The 16,332-nt window shown below is 43.9% G+C and overlaps 2 protein-coding genes across 7 annotated transcripts; one reads left to right on the forward strand and one right to left on the reverse strand.

The window, feature by feature from the left end:
- Nucleotides 1-7,791: 7,791 nt before the first annotated feature.
- On the reverse strand, nt 7,792-10,552 carry LOC129599252 (uncharacterized). Of its 3 annotated transcripts, none has more exons than XM_055497438.1 (4): nt 10,284-10,552; nt 10,145-10,215; nt 9,681-10,014; nt 7,792-9,489 (listed from the first exon to the last, which is right to left on the reverse strand). In XM_055497438.1, the coding sequence occupies exons 1-4, from the start codon at nt 10,342-10,344 to the stop codon at nt 8,903-8,905; spliced, it is 1,053 nt and encodes a 350-aa protein (XP_055353413.1). In that variant the 5' UTR covers nt 10,345-10,552; the 3' UTR covers nt 7,792-8,902. The 3 variants fall into 3 exon arrangements, with proteins under 3 accessions (XP_055353413.1, XP_055353416.1, XP_055353414.1); XM_055497441.1 differs by having other exon boundaries at nt 7,792-9,584; XM_055497439.1 differs by having other exon boundaries at nt 10,145-10,552.
- Nucleotides 10,553-10,756: 204 nt separating this feature from the next.
- Nucleotides 10,757-16,248, forward strand: LOC129599244 (uncharacterized). 4 transcript variants are annotated; one of them, XM_055497428.1, is made up of 6 exons: nt 10,757-10,772; nt 10,850-10,899; nt 11,035-11,760; nt 12,130-12,606; nt 13,359-14,376; nt 14,504-16,248. In XM_055497428.1, the coding sequence occupies exons 3-6, from the start codon at nt 11,073-11,075 to the stop codon at nt 15,057-15,059; spliced, it is 2,739 nt and encodes a 912-aa protein (XP_055353403.1). In that variant the 5' UTR covers nt 10,757-10,772; nt 10,850-10,899; nt 11,035-11,072; the 3' UTR covers nt 15,060-16,248. The 4 variants fall into 4 exon arrangements, with proteins under 4 accessions (XP_055353403.1, XP_055353405.1, XP_055353402.1 ...); XM_055497430.1 differs by lacking the exons at nt 10,757-10,772; nt 10,850-10,899 and having other exon boundaries at nt 10,923-11,520; nt 11,608-11,760; XM_055497427.1 differs by lacking the exons at nt 10,757-10,772; nt 10,850-10,899 and having other exon boundaries at nt 10,923-11,760.
- The last annotated feature ends 84 nt before the right edge of the window (nt 16,249-16,332 follow it).

Raw genomic sequence — 16,332 nt, forward strand, 5'->3', positions numbered from 1 at the left:
TGCATCGACATATTGCATCCATACGGCATGCAAATCCGTGCCAAATTCTTCATCATAATCAACCAAGTTTAAATGAACAGTTAAACGCGTAGGAATCTTCCTACCGTTCTGTATCCACACATCAAAACCAGGAGGTTTTCGACTAATTTTACCAGAATCAAAATTTAGCCATTCCTGGCTTAATTCACCAGATCTCGGTAAAATAATTTTCCAATTACTGAAAAAATTTTCCAAATTTTTTCCTTCTGGCACATGACACTGAATAACAGGCGGATTAACGTAATGTGCTTTCTGCAACATTACCCCAAAATCAGCTGCATTTAACATACCTTTTCGATGACTTTTTACAGTACCATTACCACTGGACGGCTGTTCCAGGGCACTCTTGCTTCCTTCAGCAGTAACGACGGTTGGCTCAGTCGTTGACCCGTCCATTGTTTACCGCTTGCACAGACAGTGACTGGATGACCCAGCTCACAATCCACTGACTCAGCAGATTCCACCACAGCACTGATAGCAATCAGCGCTCGCTTCAACCCGGATGTTACCTAGAACACTGACAAAGCCGCTTCCACGACTTTCAGTACAATTCTACAGTAACACAATCACAAATACAGTGACCCACTGTATTGCGCCAAACGTACACCGTAACAAATTAATTTTTCCAAATTAATTTACGGACCACAAAGGTCAGTACTTCACCCGTATCCACTTAGGAACGGTACCTCACAGCCTTCCACTAAGGAATCTGTGGATCGCAACTCCCGCAGCGGACAAACCAAATTAAGGCTTTGCCTCCCAGTCCCACTTAGGAACCAGTACCTCGTAAATTCCTCTAAGGAAATTACGGACACACAATCACAACCAAGAAACTCACATACCACTCACCAATCTCCCACTTCCTTAGGGTCGTTCATATCCGGTGGGCGCCATGACATACTACACGCACCGCGTGTAGTATTACCAACCTGACCGCAGTCAGCAGAGAAGGAACTCTGGAGATTGGTGTTGTTCCTGTTGCCTACCTCCGCAGACAACCGGTGCCACAAACACACTCTCACCACACTCACTACCACACTACAGGAATACCACACAGTAACTTCCGCCTAGGTACACACTACCGCTTTCCCTAAACGAAGGTCACTCACAACACTAACACCAACAGGATCACAATGATGTTACTCGTTTTAATCTTATTGATGTTCACTCCAACTCAGTCACACCGTAACTACTGAATGCTAGCCGACGACGGAGCGCAGCTTCTGATCGGAGGCTACCGATAAGAACACGGATCATACGTCATCGCTAGTACAACAGGGAACACTCGTACAAACGCACAGTAAAGTCATACAACATAATCCCAATTATGTCAATTCTCTACGAATTTAGAAATTGTTTTGTCAAAAAGTTAACCCATCGGTTCCAGAAGTGTTAAACGAGTATTATTATTTTTGGATTCCGGAAAAGCTCGCTCCCATGAATTTGTCCGGCAGCGGCTGTGGTTGGAGATTTAGCCGGGAAACGCGGCATCGGTTTTCGGAACAATGGATGGCGTTGCAAAGTTAATTGAGCTCTTTCTGTTGTGATAATAAAATTTTCCTTTTTTCATTGTTCGGTTAACCGATGTTTATTGATTTGTATTCTGCAGTCGTTTACAAATAAATGCGTGACACAGATACGAACTTTACAGTGCTATAGAAAATATCCGTAAAAAATATCTACATACAGATACGTTCCCTGGGTCTGGTCTTATTTCCGGTCACGTTAACACCGTCGGTTCCATTGGTCGGCCCGTTTAAATCTTTGGGCGAAGTCGGGAACACAGCTTCCATAAAAAGGGAGACAACATCGTTGGGATAGCTCAAGTGAAGTGCGAATCCCAGACAAAACAACAGAGCGAGGAACAGCCATCGTCGCATCATAATCGCTGGAGCGACCGCTTCCGTCCTTTCCGTCTCGCTTCTGTTGACTACGCCGCGGGTTTTTCTGCAGCGGAAATTTAACGGATTCATTAGTTGTAGGCTTGTAGCATATACAATTCGGGGAAATTTCAGTTTTTTCCGCCACAAATTATGAGGGAATTTATGCCCACACCAAGCGTGCGCACTGCGTTTGCGGCAGACAAAAACCAGTCTTCAGAGAGAAAATTAAAGAAGCCCCGGATGACCACAGAGAACGACGACATGTATCACTAAAATTTGGAGGCCAGGCGGAAACGAAGCATAGGTATGTCCCAAATTTTAATGCTAGAATTTCCAGAAAATGCAGCATGTGCGACTTACAACGACGGTCGAAAGAACATCCCGATTCGCGATGGAATTCCGACCATCCCCGCGAGATTCAACACGCAGAACACCGCCCATCCTCCCAGCACCACGCAGCTGGCCGACAAAACAGCGGAATCTCCGGCAACCGCCCGGGATACGCAGATGGCCAGATTCAGTGTCAGAACGGGTGGAAGAAGCACGGACGCAGCGTACACACAAAAGGCGACCATAGCTAGGAGCGGGCCGCAGCCGCTCGAGCATGTATTGCAGCGGAAGGCGGTTAGGAGGGCCGCGGGTGTGTCGTGGATGGCCCAGGTGGGTGTGTTCACCACTAGACTCCACGGCAGCAGGATGCACAGCGCCACCGTCGGCGCGACACAGATTAGCAGGAGAAACATCGGAGCGGCTATGTCGAAGCCCGAAGCGGGATTTTTGGTGATGTACACGGAGGCGTCACGAATGATATCGAGAAAAGGAAACCATGTACCCGCACTGCGCAGCCAATAGCAGCGGAAGTGGTCGCCCTGGGAAAGTAAATTATGACATAAAAATTATTGAGCGAGTGTTTTTATTGAGCGAAGCTCGCCAAGTTACATAATGCGATTAAAGTATTAACATGGGATGACTAGTGGTGATATTCATCACTGAGATAAGCGAGAATAACGGAACATTTATCCGATGCTCTTATTAAAAAATGAATCGAATTTAATGGCAGAAATTCTAAAAGGACATACATTGCTGAATAATATTATAATTATTAAGATTTAAAACAAAATAACTAAAAAATAAATTTAATTATAATCAAATGCCAGTGCAGTTAGTAGTTAGTACCCCAGGAATTACACAATTCATTATTAATTTGACAGGGCTCAAAATTTTTTAAATTACGATTATTTTTTTATGATATGTAATATTATTTTTAATATTGCAGGTTGCAACTACAGTAGCAAAACTCATTAAGAGAGCCTTTGACCGGCTACTGGAAAGTTTTTTTGTTAATTTTGAAATATTGTACATTTTTTGGCTTGATTTTATGAGGTAACAGTTACGCAACCAAGGATTAATATTTTCAGCGGATCACGTATTTCGCAATGATTATCCGATTGTGCACAGATATAGAGAAGTCAGTTTGATCCGTAATTACGCTTGTCTGGTATGAAAATTGGTACTGATCCGTGTTAATTTTGGAACATACTGATACGAAAAAAATTGAAATGCCTTGCCTGCTGGAGATCTGTCCATGTTAGGGAATCCAGTCCAATCATTTCCCATCGGATGTCCGTGCGGCATTCGCGTAGGTCGGGAAGCGCCAAGCGCAGCAAAAAGCGCGACAAGTCCGCGCACATGAACAGCACGACAATGCTCTCACACAGGATCTCGGCATAGCGCCAAGTTTTCTGGCGCAAAAATGATTGGGACATGGTACCGGCTTCGACTCGCACTATTCAGGACTCCGAAGGGAAATTAATTTCTCAGTCCTCGCTAATGCGATGGAAGATTCTAAATTCCTTGGCAAAATGCTATGGTCTAGCGTACATAATAGGCGATGGATAAGGAATGCACGGTAGCAACTGCTTCGCTTGCTTATGTCTTCTGTCAGTGGCGTGAGAGATATTAACCGTGTTGCGATGATTCTCGAACCGTCACATATCACGGATGCTTATCATCGCAAGTGCTATAAAAATGGCAAGCGGTCTGAATCAGACCCATTCTTGTGTGATAACCGTTCGCTGTTTAGCTCTGCATCCCTGCCCAATTCGCCTTTTTGAACCGATACGTCCTGATCACCTGGAGACCTCTCTAATTCCTATCAAAAGACACAGGAGAGGGCAGAGTTGGTCAGACTGGTCAAAATGCATATGGTCTAAGTTGCCACATGAATGGGACAGTCTACTTTCCTTTCTTTTACTACCTTTGCTGTATGTGATGGTGCTGATTATATGTGATTTCGTTTCGCAAGGATCTGATAAAAAGAAGGCCAGAGATGCTTTTTCATATCACGCGGCAGCGGTTGCGATGTAACGGTCGTTCTGTGATATGTAACTTTTAAAGATCGCCGCAACACGGTTATTGAGTGGAGACTGACCGGTGGCCAGTGTTCGGGGACAATGGGTAAAATATTTGCCACGGATGATGGTAATGCACTGCCTGCATCGCTGAAGGGCCTGGCTGCGCCGCTTGCCACAAACTCTTCGCACAAGATGACAGGAAGAGACAAACCGTGTCTTTATGAGTAAATTTATGAGGGAATTTATGGCTTTACCTTCCCCAGATAGCAACCACACTAAGCCTTGCGGCGACATTGAACCGGTGTCTGACTTTCATATTAACACCGAGTTAGAGAAAAATCATTCCGAATCAAACCCCAGCAGAAGGGAAAAGTAAGGAATAGACGTGGGTAGGAAACAGCAATGAGAGGTATTAAGAAGTCCGAACGCCGCCGGACGCGGTAGTATTCGTATGTTCTGCGAAAGTGGCTGTGGCCCACACAACGGACATCGTCGATGTACTTATAATAATAAAAAACAATTAATTACGATTGTTTTCTTACATCTGCTAAAACAGTAATATTATCTTGTCTTGAATATTACTTTCTTACCTTTCCAGCTTTTTTTTAAGGTTTCTAAATTATTTGAGGTGAGCCAGAATCTGGCTGTTAACTGATTAGCTCACAGTATATATATGGTTATAGTAAAATAAACAACTTGAGTAGCGGCATTTTGCTGTTGCGAATAGTCATATATCTGTTCAATCACTTCAATGTGCTGCGACGGCATGCGCAAAGCATTGCACTGAACAATTGTCACGACTTGAGGGTAGCGGTAGTTTCTTTAACATATTACTAGCAACTGAGAGCACAGAAAAACCCACCTAAATTTTACATAAATTTAATGACGACACTGGCATGCTGCTAACGCGGTTCCATGCTGTACATGTAGGCAGCGCACCAATGATGCAGTAGGCTTCCCACACCACATTATGCCATAACACTTCACAAAGAGAACAACAGATGGTAACAATACGAGTACAGAACCAGTCAGCGAAAACGCTTCTTTAAAAAGTTATCGAAGCATTATAAATTTTAATGGCACAATGTTTCTAGTACTATCTGAACACAAAGCTGTTTCTAGCAGTAGTATCTGAACACAAAGCGCAATACGACGCTTCATACTAACCATACGAGGATGCACGCAGTCAAACCGACAGTAAATTTTTCAGCGAGACCAACCGACAACCGTGCACATAGTGCAAGCGACTGCTAACCCTCCACGGATGGCTGTCACCTGTATCACGCATACAGTGCAAACGATACTTCGCTTCCACGGGTGGCTGTTATGTGAAAAAAATAATCTACTTGTGTGCGTGGTTGTTGGTCTCGCCGAAAAAAATTACTGTCGGTTCGACTGCGTGCCATCCTCGTATCGAAAGGGTAAATAAATTACCCCACGCTTCACAAAAAACTCAGCAAGCATGTGACTGTCTCCAGTATTCAGCAATGCCTTCCGGGAGAGGGGTTCCGCCACGGGTTACTTGATAACCAGAGTCATCGATATTAGTGTACATTAACCTTGTATTAACAATAAGCATCGCAGCATATGGCCGGTCGGTTGGATTAAAACGGAGTAGTCTTTCACCAGACATGTTTGCCGTGAAGTCCTAACACTTTCCGAGATCGGAAAGATTCCGCCATAAACCACCTATACCCGTCCAGAATATTCCCCATTGCCGGACGACGTATTTGAACGCCTTACCGGTGTGTTGTTTTTTAAACAAAATCCTACTACATCCATCGAAACGGCGAAAGAGATAAGGCAGTGCATGGTTATATTGACACCAACTACAGCATGTGTTTCTGGTAAAAATAAAAATTTCCGCTGGCTCCGCCTTTCAAACAAAAGGTCAAAGCAGAAAACCATGAACAATACTCAGACCGGTGTAAACTCATTTTCGCCGCAGGATTATCACTGAGCTTGAGGTCACATTTCGAAATCTGCTCCCGTCAGTGGTTGAGTAGTGGATTTCTATCGAGATCATTCGATGAAGAAAACTTATATGCTAATAGCCAGTCCACAACAGTATTCAAAAATATTCTACTGAAATATAAGGAAGCAAACTGGCGTATTGTCTGTTTCTATACGACGATTGGTTTATTTCTCGAAGCAACCAGCCAGGGCTGCAATGGTCACGTTGCTCGGAGCGAAAATTTTCAGCTGTCGGAGATCCATTTTGTCCCAAGGTTGCGGGTTGGCATCCGGGTGAAGGCTATTGAACCTTATCAACAAGTATTCCAGTTATTCGATCCACACAATTATTTTAATTTTATGGTTGCTTATTCACTGACCATGAGAAAAAGCCATACGTTGGCAGGAAAAATTCGTATCCCGTTTCACTGTTCCGGTCCTTCCGGATAAACCAACGTCCGCACCCATCGCGCATACATGCCGGCGACCTTTTCGCTGATTGACTGCGGATACTGGGGTTAGCCGCTGCTAACAACGTGCGGCACTGTTCCGCGACCTTTTCCGTGGAGTGAAAGCATACAAACGGAGTGAATACTTCCACGCGACGAGCGTACAGCTGCCGATAGCGCCACATCCTCACACAGTAGCTCCGCCACTGACCCAATGACGATCGACTGTCGCAGTATAGAGTTCTCCTGTAAGCGCACCTGTGCTTCACCTGTGCAGGTCGACGATGACCTTTACGTGTTACCTATGTGTCCCTATAACGATTAGGCAACGCACCCGTATGATAGTGACCTTTATTCATAAACAACTATGCCCACAATAACAATACTAATGCTAGGTAAGCCAGGTGTAGGCTGGTAGTCGAGTGGTAGATTGCTGGTGGACTGCTGTCAGACTACTGACTGGTACGTTGTGGAGGGGTGCTTTATATATTGTCCTGGTCTGGATGGGCTCGGCTGCCATGGGAGGGGCTGGTATGGCGACAAGCCAATGACAGAGTACGACGGCATGATGATGTAATATGCGGTCAGCGTTACGTCATATGACCGCGCAGGAATGTGCAGGGCATACCAGAACGTAGGCTTCCGGTGACTAATGGTCGTGCAGTGCGACTAGTGACGATGTCGTCACACGACTCCGACCCTAATAATATTATTATTATCGAACCAACAGTAGCCAAACTCCACTTGGGAGACTTTTAAGGCACCCTGTGAAATTCGTTAGAATGCTGCCGCGTCTGCTTTAGTTTGCTCGCGAATGAATGCGGCAGATCGCTCGCAATGTGGGGACAGTACTTGCGTCTTGCGGTACTGCCACAAGAACCACTCACCCCGGCTCACATATCTGCTGCTAAGCAACCCAGAACAACGAATGTGGTGATGCGGTAAAACAGCCTCAACTCCGAGGCGGGCAAAGCTTGCTGTGGCCGCAGACAATCTTTCCAGTGTCCGCCAAGTCAGCATCTGTATCTGTACAGAGTACAGACTGTATGTCCACAGTACACGGTATATTTGTTTCTGTACTGTTTATTCAAAAAGAAACTGCAAAATGCTGATATGAGCTGTAGACGTATGAGTAAAATAGTAAAATAATTATGAGTAAAATGAGTAAAGTATGAGTAAAATAATTTTTTCGATACGGGGAAACTCGAAATTTAACGCTCCTTTCGAGTGTACCGGTGGTAATTTCAAGTTACGAATCCCAACACAAAGGATTCACCAGACGTTTCTGCCTAACAGTAGGGTGCATTTGTATCTTTCTTCAGGTTTGTAAATTCATAACCGGAACATGTCGGCCTGCACGATAAATCTATTCCCGGAAGTTTCCAGCTGAAAAAAACTTGCATCAGAACGTTTCTGTCCGACAGTAAATTTATATCAGAACATGGAGACCGAGATAATACTGGACATCTGGACATTCGGATGTATGTACGTAATCAGTAAAACAACAACACATTCTGTGCTCTGCAATGCTAGCGCACACTCCTACGGTCGATACTCGATAGTGAGTAAACGATTAGCTAACCATCCGTCACCGTTACTTCATGATGCATAACGGGTTTTCCAAAGTTTATCGATGTTGAACTGAAAGTTTACAACACGTTGTTTGTAGACCAACAGCACAGCTGTCTTGCATGTTATTCTGCAATCGACAGTCTAAAGGCAAAGTAAGCATGCCGCACGCCAAGACCTGATGCGAAAGGTCGCGGATGTGAGTTCGTCATCGGCTGCATGCGCAAATTGTTGCGCTGGGATCAGACTGCGGCAATGATGTCCTTTTTGCTATACGCTCGATCGTCTGATGGCGGATAACCGCCTTTTGACCCGAACTGCGGCAAATCACTAAAAATTCCCAATAGCTAAGCCACATAAGAATTTGATCTTGTTGATCGATTAGCGCGAGAATGATCATTTTACAGTCGATTTCTGCCACAGCCATAAAAACGTTTAACTATCCAGTCGTGCTTGGTTTTGAAAGCACCGCGATAAAAACGAGACTACAAAACTGCACTGAATAGTAGGTGAATTTCGCGAAACAACTTGTCGACGGGTGAAACTGCTCACAATAATGATAATTATCTTGACTTAATAACTAGCACTTGCAGATTATTAACATAAAAATTCACGACTGTGCTTTAGAATTCCTTTAACAACCCCCCAGTGTTTCTTATTCTTGAACGATAGACGTTAAATAGACGTCTCGCAAAAGCTCTGCTGCCGTTTTTCGCAGTGCGTAATCGAAAATTAAGCACGATTTTATAAAGTTCAACAATCTTTGGTCAGTTTCGGAGTCAGAAAGCTCGGGCAGTTTTGGTTTCCCTGTTAGACCACCGACATGACAAACTACGCTAGGTCCTCTACATTCTTCTCCGTATGAATAATCGTCCCATTCTTGTGTTCCTGGCCCGGTATTACTTTTCCATTCGCACACCATGGGCTTCTTCCCTGTTGCCAAATATATCGCAACACAGCCAACACTCCAGATATCAGTTTTGTCGCAAATCTTCCCTTCTTCGGCGTTAGAAAGTGCAGTACAAAACAGCAGTTCCGGGGGTGCATATCGTAAAGTACAGTACGTGTTTGTTGTTTCACTGTTCAACTCGCCATTTTGAGATACTGCAGCCCCTTCCAAGTCGATGATTACTACACGCCGGTCAGGAACGTCAGGGTGCGCTAACACCAGGTTTTCCGGCTTGATGTCGCAGTGAAATACTTGTGTTTCGTCTCCGCACTGTGCGTGCAGATAGTGCAGTCCTGATAACAAGTCACAAAGAATTTTTTTATCTGGCAGTGAGCAACACGGCCAGTGCTCTTTAAATTTTTCCCGGCCCACTCGCACAAATCGTAGTCTAAGAAAAATCTGGTATTACTGTTATACGTAACAAGTAGTCCGCTGTTGATTTTGCTGTGCTAATCGTTTAATTTTAATGGGCTTTAATTTTTACCGGGGTAATAATGACTTGCTGTAAGATGGCAGAGGTAGCCTTCGTAGCAGGGTTCCCGAGGTTTGACAAGCGCTAAGCCACAGTGTTGTGCGATGTTCCGGTGCTTCAGGTTGAGGAGCACTTTTAGCCTTGGCACCACTGTAGCGTTGAAGACCTTCCGTTTGATCTTCTCCGTCACTTCCTTTACAGAAACTGGTTGCTCTTGATGGATTACACGGAATAAACGCTTGTTACGCTTCTGATCCCGATGGCTTATGAGCTCCCACTCCATGGATAACGTACTGATAAAACCACCATCCGGAAGTATATCTTCCATATCTTCCACCCGAAATATCTATGTAAGCAGAAGAACACATGTTTTAGAAATCCTACTACCTAAATAACTGAGCAAAAATGAATTTATATGTACTTTTTATATATTTTATATTTATATGTATAGTAATGTAAAAATAAAATACGCGTACCTGGGTCACTGGGCTGTGACGCTGAGAAATGTTGCAGCCATTTTTGTCCTCCTCGGGCATATTCAGTGGTACTAACAGAAAGACGATGTCCAAATAAAGTACTCACAAAATTAATCAGTTGTAGGCGCTGGTCTGTAACTTTTACTAAAATGTGGGGCTGAGGAGATGCCTTCTGAAAGCTCACTAAGACTGTAATACATACAACCTGTTCTATAAATTAATGTAGAATATGACTTTGTACTTCGGTTGCGAAAATCAGTAACCAATCTAAACACTGGATTACTTGTTTCCAGTATAAATCATTTGTCTAAGAATCACAAAGTTCTAAAACTAAAAATGGCTTCCTTTGTACGTAAAATGCTATACGAATTCACTTTGGAAACTTTGCCGGCAAAATACTTATCTATAGCTAGCATGTGCAGTACTTGTACATCTGCGATTACTTGTTGCAGGCAAATCCACTGCGCTGAGTGCGCTCCGCTATACCTTATCACTAAACTATCATGATGACTTGTATGCTTTATTCGACTTCTTATCATTCTCTGCAAACAAAAGCACGCGCTCCGGTGCACACGTTTAAATGGAAAGCTTAATCATAATACTGTCGTTTTTAGAGCAGGTTTTGCAGGTAAGGTTGGAACACGCTGTAGCACTTTCCAATGCAAACACTGATGTTAAACAATTAATATCGTTTACATACCGTAGTTGATAACTCGTCGTATGTGGACATGTGGTAGATACAGTATAGCTTTCAGGTAATAACATACTCGTACAGCAAGTTAGCACCCGAAATGTACGCAATGGGCTTTTGGCCTAACAACAAACAAACAATTACTCTCACCAGCGTTTCTGTTCGAGTTTACGCTATTGCAAAAGTTGTATTTTTTTAGTTGGTAAAATTTATTATACAACTATCTGCAAAAAGATCATGAGTACCGTTGAGGAATTTAGCAAGTCTCCTCGCAAGATGATGGAAAAGCTAGAAGCAATCATAACAATTCTGCGTTCCATTTTGGAGCTTCATGGCGACAAACAAGGCGGTTTTGATTTCCGCCCGCAAAAAGTGTTTATTACGGCGCAGACAGCAACATTTTCCCCGCTTAATCTGGCAGAAATGGATTCGGACTATGTCAAGTACCATCACGAGGAAGCTATTTGCGCTCTTCTATATGCGGCTCCCGAAACCATAAGAGGAACTGGGCTAACGGGAGTGGACGACTTGCAAAGGGCGGATATTTGGGGATTCGGATGCTTAATGCTATATATTATGAGCGAAGCCCATCCCCAACACTATGCTGTCTTGAAAAATCAAGAAAAACGTTGTCTGAACAACGAACAAAATCCGTTTCTAGCTATCACATTAATGGCAGCAAGCGGTAAAAGCCAGCCCGACTACTTGGAATTTTGCGGTAATAATTCCACTTTGATAGAATTGTTTTGTTCCTGTTTCCGGTTTAACCCAGCTGAGCGAAAGAGCCTTTTGGCACTTCGTAACGATTTCCTTCCTGCCTGTGTGACATCAGTAACTGCCGCGCAGCAAAATCTGGGAACCCATACTTCCAGCTTGTCCACGCGTAATAAGGATACTGATGTCGGTGATGTGCATCAGCCTTCAAGTAAGACAGTTGGTATCATCAGTAGAAAAGTAGGTATAGTACACAGTGGTAAAATTTATGTTTGCGCTTGCCCTTTCCCCGGAACAAACGGATGCGCACCACATTATGCGCAGCAAAGTTTATTACAGGTGCACCACAGACTCACAGTCAAACGGTTATGAGTAGGGTTCTTTCGTAGTGTTTACTTGATACCGTAGCGTTGCCATATCAGTTTAGTGCTCCGTTTATTCTTCTCTCCTTACGCAATAGCGAAAGCCGTTCGAATTGCCAACTGAAGCCGCAGTAGTATGTTTATTATATGTTCTAAAAAATTGCTGCTTAGCTGGTTAAGAAATCCAAGTTGCGCTAAACGGCAAGGTAATTTATTAGTGGTACACCTGCTAACAGAAACGGAGAACAATGTTTCCGCAACGGACAATACAGATGAAGAAATTACCGACGACGGAGTCGAAATAACTGGCAACGTGGACGCTACGGAAGGAAATGAATATGACGATCCAGTGGATGCCGCTGACAAGGACGGTACTGCTGAAGTCATTGGGAGCAACATGCAGTACCGTTATTCACACACGGACTGTATAGGATATGGATCGTTTGGCCTTGTTTATAAAGCCAAGGTTACAAAGCGCGGCAGTTACACGGGAGAACAGTTTGTCGCTGTCCAACTGATGCACGTCCCAAATGATTCTTTGGATGCTGATGAAAAAGAAAGCTGGAGGAATGTCTTGACAAAATTGAGAAAGTTCATTGAACTTACTAACAAGCACCTCGTGGCCTATCATAAAGTTTCCGTCACCATGTCTACCGGTGGAGCGATGATCGAGCTGGCAATGGACTACCATAAAGGTGAATGAAAAAAAACAGATCTTTCAGTTGACCAAACCCCCAATTTATTACCATAGTGTGCTAAACAGACTAGAATTCATTTCTCAAACAACTTTAACACGTCAGAGTCTTAGATTTAGCAAGCCCAAAACAGGCACATAAATTTGTTGAGGGCCCCTCTCAGGCCCGCAAGCGTTCAAGGGTGGGGGCTCTCATTTATCATAAACAAATGCCACTAGGAGCGGTTTCTTGGGGATTGCTATTCTGTACATCAATCATACGGCTACATTGAACTAGAATTTGTGAACCCTTCGTGTTCAAGGTACGGAATTTCTACTGTATTTTGAACTTTTACGGGCATTGCGATGTATAGCCGTGGGTGCGATTCATGGACCATTCCAGTTGCCGAGCACCCAAGGGATTTCTCTGTGTTTCTTCGTTCCTGGAACTGGTTTTTTCAATCTGTTCACTTCCAGGAAGTCTGGATTATTAGATCCGTTCCAGTTAATTTTTTCAGTGTTCACTTTGCACAAGTGTTCACTATTTGCCACCCTCCCTTTTTTTTAATAAGCGTCCAGTGTACACATCATATTTTTTTCACTTGATGCGAGAGATCGAGTCACAGGTTTTGCTCTAGTGTTAGTATTCTAACTTTCTCCTTTAACTTTAGTATTCTAATGTTAGTATTCTGAAGATGTCTTGTTAGGTGTGAATTACTTATTTTGTTCAGGTTTGTAACTCCACTTGTTATTACGCGTACGAGCATTTTTTAGGTGACCTTGCTGGTTTCCTTAAAGCAACAAAGAAAAATGCAGAGCTACGAAGTAATTATACCTGTAGAAAGATCATGAAATTCACTCTGCACATTGCTCGTGGATTGGAGTTCCTCCATAAAAATGGAATAATCCATGGAGATTTAAAGCCAAAAAATATCCTTGTGAAAATCACTGAAAACGACCGCGAAAAGCTTCTAATCAGTGATTTTTTCGATGTAATGCAAATGAAGCTAAGCCACGCTTGTTCCTCGGATACGTCGCACCGTCGTGGCACGATACGCTACATGTCACCGGAAAAGCTGAATAAATTGTTTCGAGAAACGCTAGATGTACCAGGAAGAAAAACAGATATCTGGAGTCTTGGCTGCATAATCCTGGAGATGGCTGAAAGTTTGATCAACGTTCCCAGAAAGCGCGTCATACTGGATGGAAAAGTTGTGGAGGTTGGAAGCGATGTAAGTAGTACCGGCTATGCCCATCTGATCGTTGACGGTTATGCGCCGTTCGTGGATGGCGAAATTGAAGAAAGCTTGGCGCGGGTCATTCAGCAATGCTTGTGTCGAGCTGATGCTGACAGAATATCCGCAGACGCGCTCGTACGCATCTTCAAGATACAAAAGAAGCCGGTTGTGGTGTTTTTTGCTCACCCCGGTCATAACATCGATCAGGTGCTGATATTTGATCCGTCCACCAGTTCCTTCAATACTCAAGAAGTCCCCGGATCACCTTCAGCCGTACGGGAACCATACGCCGTCCTAGCCGGTCCGAAATCAGAAATGATGCTCGTACAACGAGGAAACACTGACGCAGGTTTAAGTGATGTGTTCCGCTTCTGGAATGTGAGGGAAGGGAAATGGCGTGAGATTACGCCTTCGAGACAGTCATTATTCAAAGAAGCGATTGCAGTGAAGCACAGGGTGTATCTTTGGGACAAAATGAAATCCTTTGTGGAAATGAATGCTTTTACTGGCAGGATTGTCTCGCTGAAGGCACCTCCGCCTCGGAAAGCTTATCAGTAAGGCAAAACGCCCTTTTTATGCTTAATATTTCCATTTTTTCAACAGCTTTTATACGGTTCTAGTCGAGTGATACGGTATAGATACACGAGTGTAAACGATTTTAATAAAGCTTTTCTATTGTAGTCATGATCTAACTGCCGTGGCAAAATGTGACCAGCACATATTCTATGCTACCTGGGATTGCTTGTTGCGTTACGACACGAAGAACCACGAATGGCGGTCTTTACCAAATCTGCCAGAGATGCGATGGGATTTTGCAATTGGCGTCATTAATGGTTACATATATATCATTGGCGGAAAGGTAGCTGAGCCTGTAGGTGGCAATACGGAGCGCAGTGCAACAGCTGACTGTATTCGTCTAAATCTCGATGCTCCTGATCCTGCTTGGGAAACGATACAGCCGCTTGCGCAACCGAGATACTGTCATGCGGCATGCGTTGTCCAGGATCGCATTTACGTCTGCGGTGGCAGATATGCTGCAGAACAGCACGCCCTCGAAACGGAGTCTTACGATACCAAACGCGACGAAGGTTGGTCGACCGTCAACTTGCTGGAGAAGGATATCCAGTTGCTATCAAACTTTGCAGCACTTATTAAGCCCAGAGATCCGTGGTGTGGATCATTAACCGCAGTAACTGTTGATATGGAAAGTGAGATTGTGATAGACTTTCCCGGTTAAAGTTAGATTTTAATCAAGCGGCTTATTTCGGAATTGACTTATAGACTCTTGTCCTGTTAATAAATGTCGAAAAACGGAAAACAGATGCAAGGTAGCTCTAAATGCGATAAATGTAGCTGTAGTATGCATTGGTGTTGGGTTACCCCTTTCGAGAAGCAAATTGTCGTTTTTCTTATTTCGATGGCTGTGTCAGGGTACAACTAGTTAAAGTACCTACAGTTTCTACGGACAGTCACGCCTGATACGATTGGAAAAGAATAAGTAGTGCATAAAGCATCCTCCAGAGTCCATTAGTAAGTACCAACACTCTTGCGGCGAATAAAATCTTGGATCGCGGAGGCATATGCAAATAAACGTCTGAAGTCTGAAAACCAGAACCGGGAAAATATATAAGAATAAGGTTACGATGTGAACAAGCTGAAAGATTTGGAATAAAAAAGCCAATACGGCATTTGGAAGTGGAGGGCCAAATCTCCCATAAAAGCGGGATCAGGGTGCGTCCTGGGAAGGATGGGCGGGATCAGGGTGCTGGGAAGGATGGGCGATTTGTCGCACCGGAAATTCTAGACACCCATAAGGAAAACCATTTGCACACCGGACGCAATGGTGATACATGGAGTCTCGGGTGTAGTGCACTGCATCTGGCCAGTGGTCAACCTCCGTTGTATAAAGGCGCTATAAAGACAAGCCTATCAAGTTGGAAATGGCTGTCCTTTATCATCTGCATACCACAAAAAGCCTGCCGGAAATTCCAAACTGGATACCGAGCAATATACGAAGCTTCGTTACAACGTGTTTGCAATTTAATCCGACTGACCGGCCATATGCTGCGATGCTTGCCACAAGCGGGTTGATGTGCACTAGTAGCGATGATTCTGATTTCTGATTATCGAGCATCCCGCGGCGGAACCTTCTCCCGGAAGGCGTTGCTGAATACTGGAAACACTCAATTGCTTTTTGATTTTTTGTAAAAGCGGTCATACTAACAACACCTGCAGGTTTGTCCCGCTGAAACCGAGGCCGTCGTGATGGCCTACATTGTCTCGTCTGATATGAGCATATAGGAAGTGTTGTACTGCGCTTTTTGTGAAAATGTTATAAATAGTGTACCATCAGTTTTATTATACAGTATTTGGAAACTGTTCGAAGAATTGTTTTCGGTGACAAGCTGTACTGTGTGCTGTTGTATGAGAAATGGTGTTTTATGGGTATGTAAACGACTGCAAAGTACAAATCAATAAACATGTATAAGTCAACCAAACAGTCAAAGCGT

Source organism: Paramacrobiotus metropolitanus, unplaced genomic scaffold (genome assembly GCF_019649055.1).
Source record: "Paramacrobiotus metropolitanus isolate TYO unplaced genomic scaffold, Prichtersi_v1.0 Parri_scaffold0000141, whole genome shotgun sequence".
Taxonomy (NCBI): domain Eukaryota; kingdom Metazoa; phylum Tardigrada; class Eutardigrada; order Parachela; family Macrobiotidae; genus Paramacrobiotus; species Paramacrobiotus metropolitanus.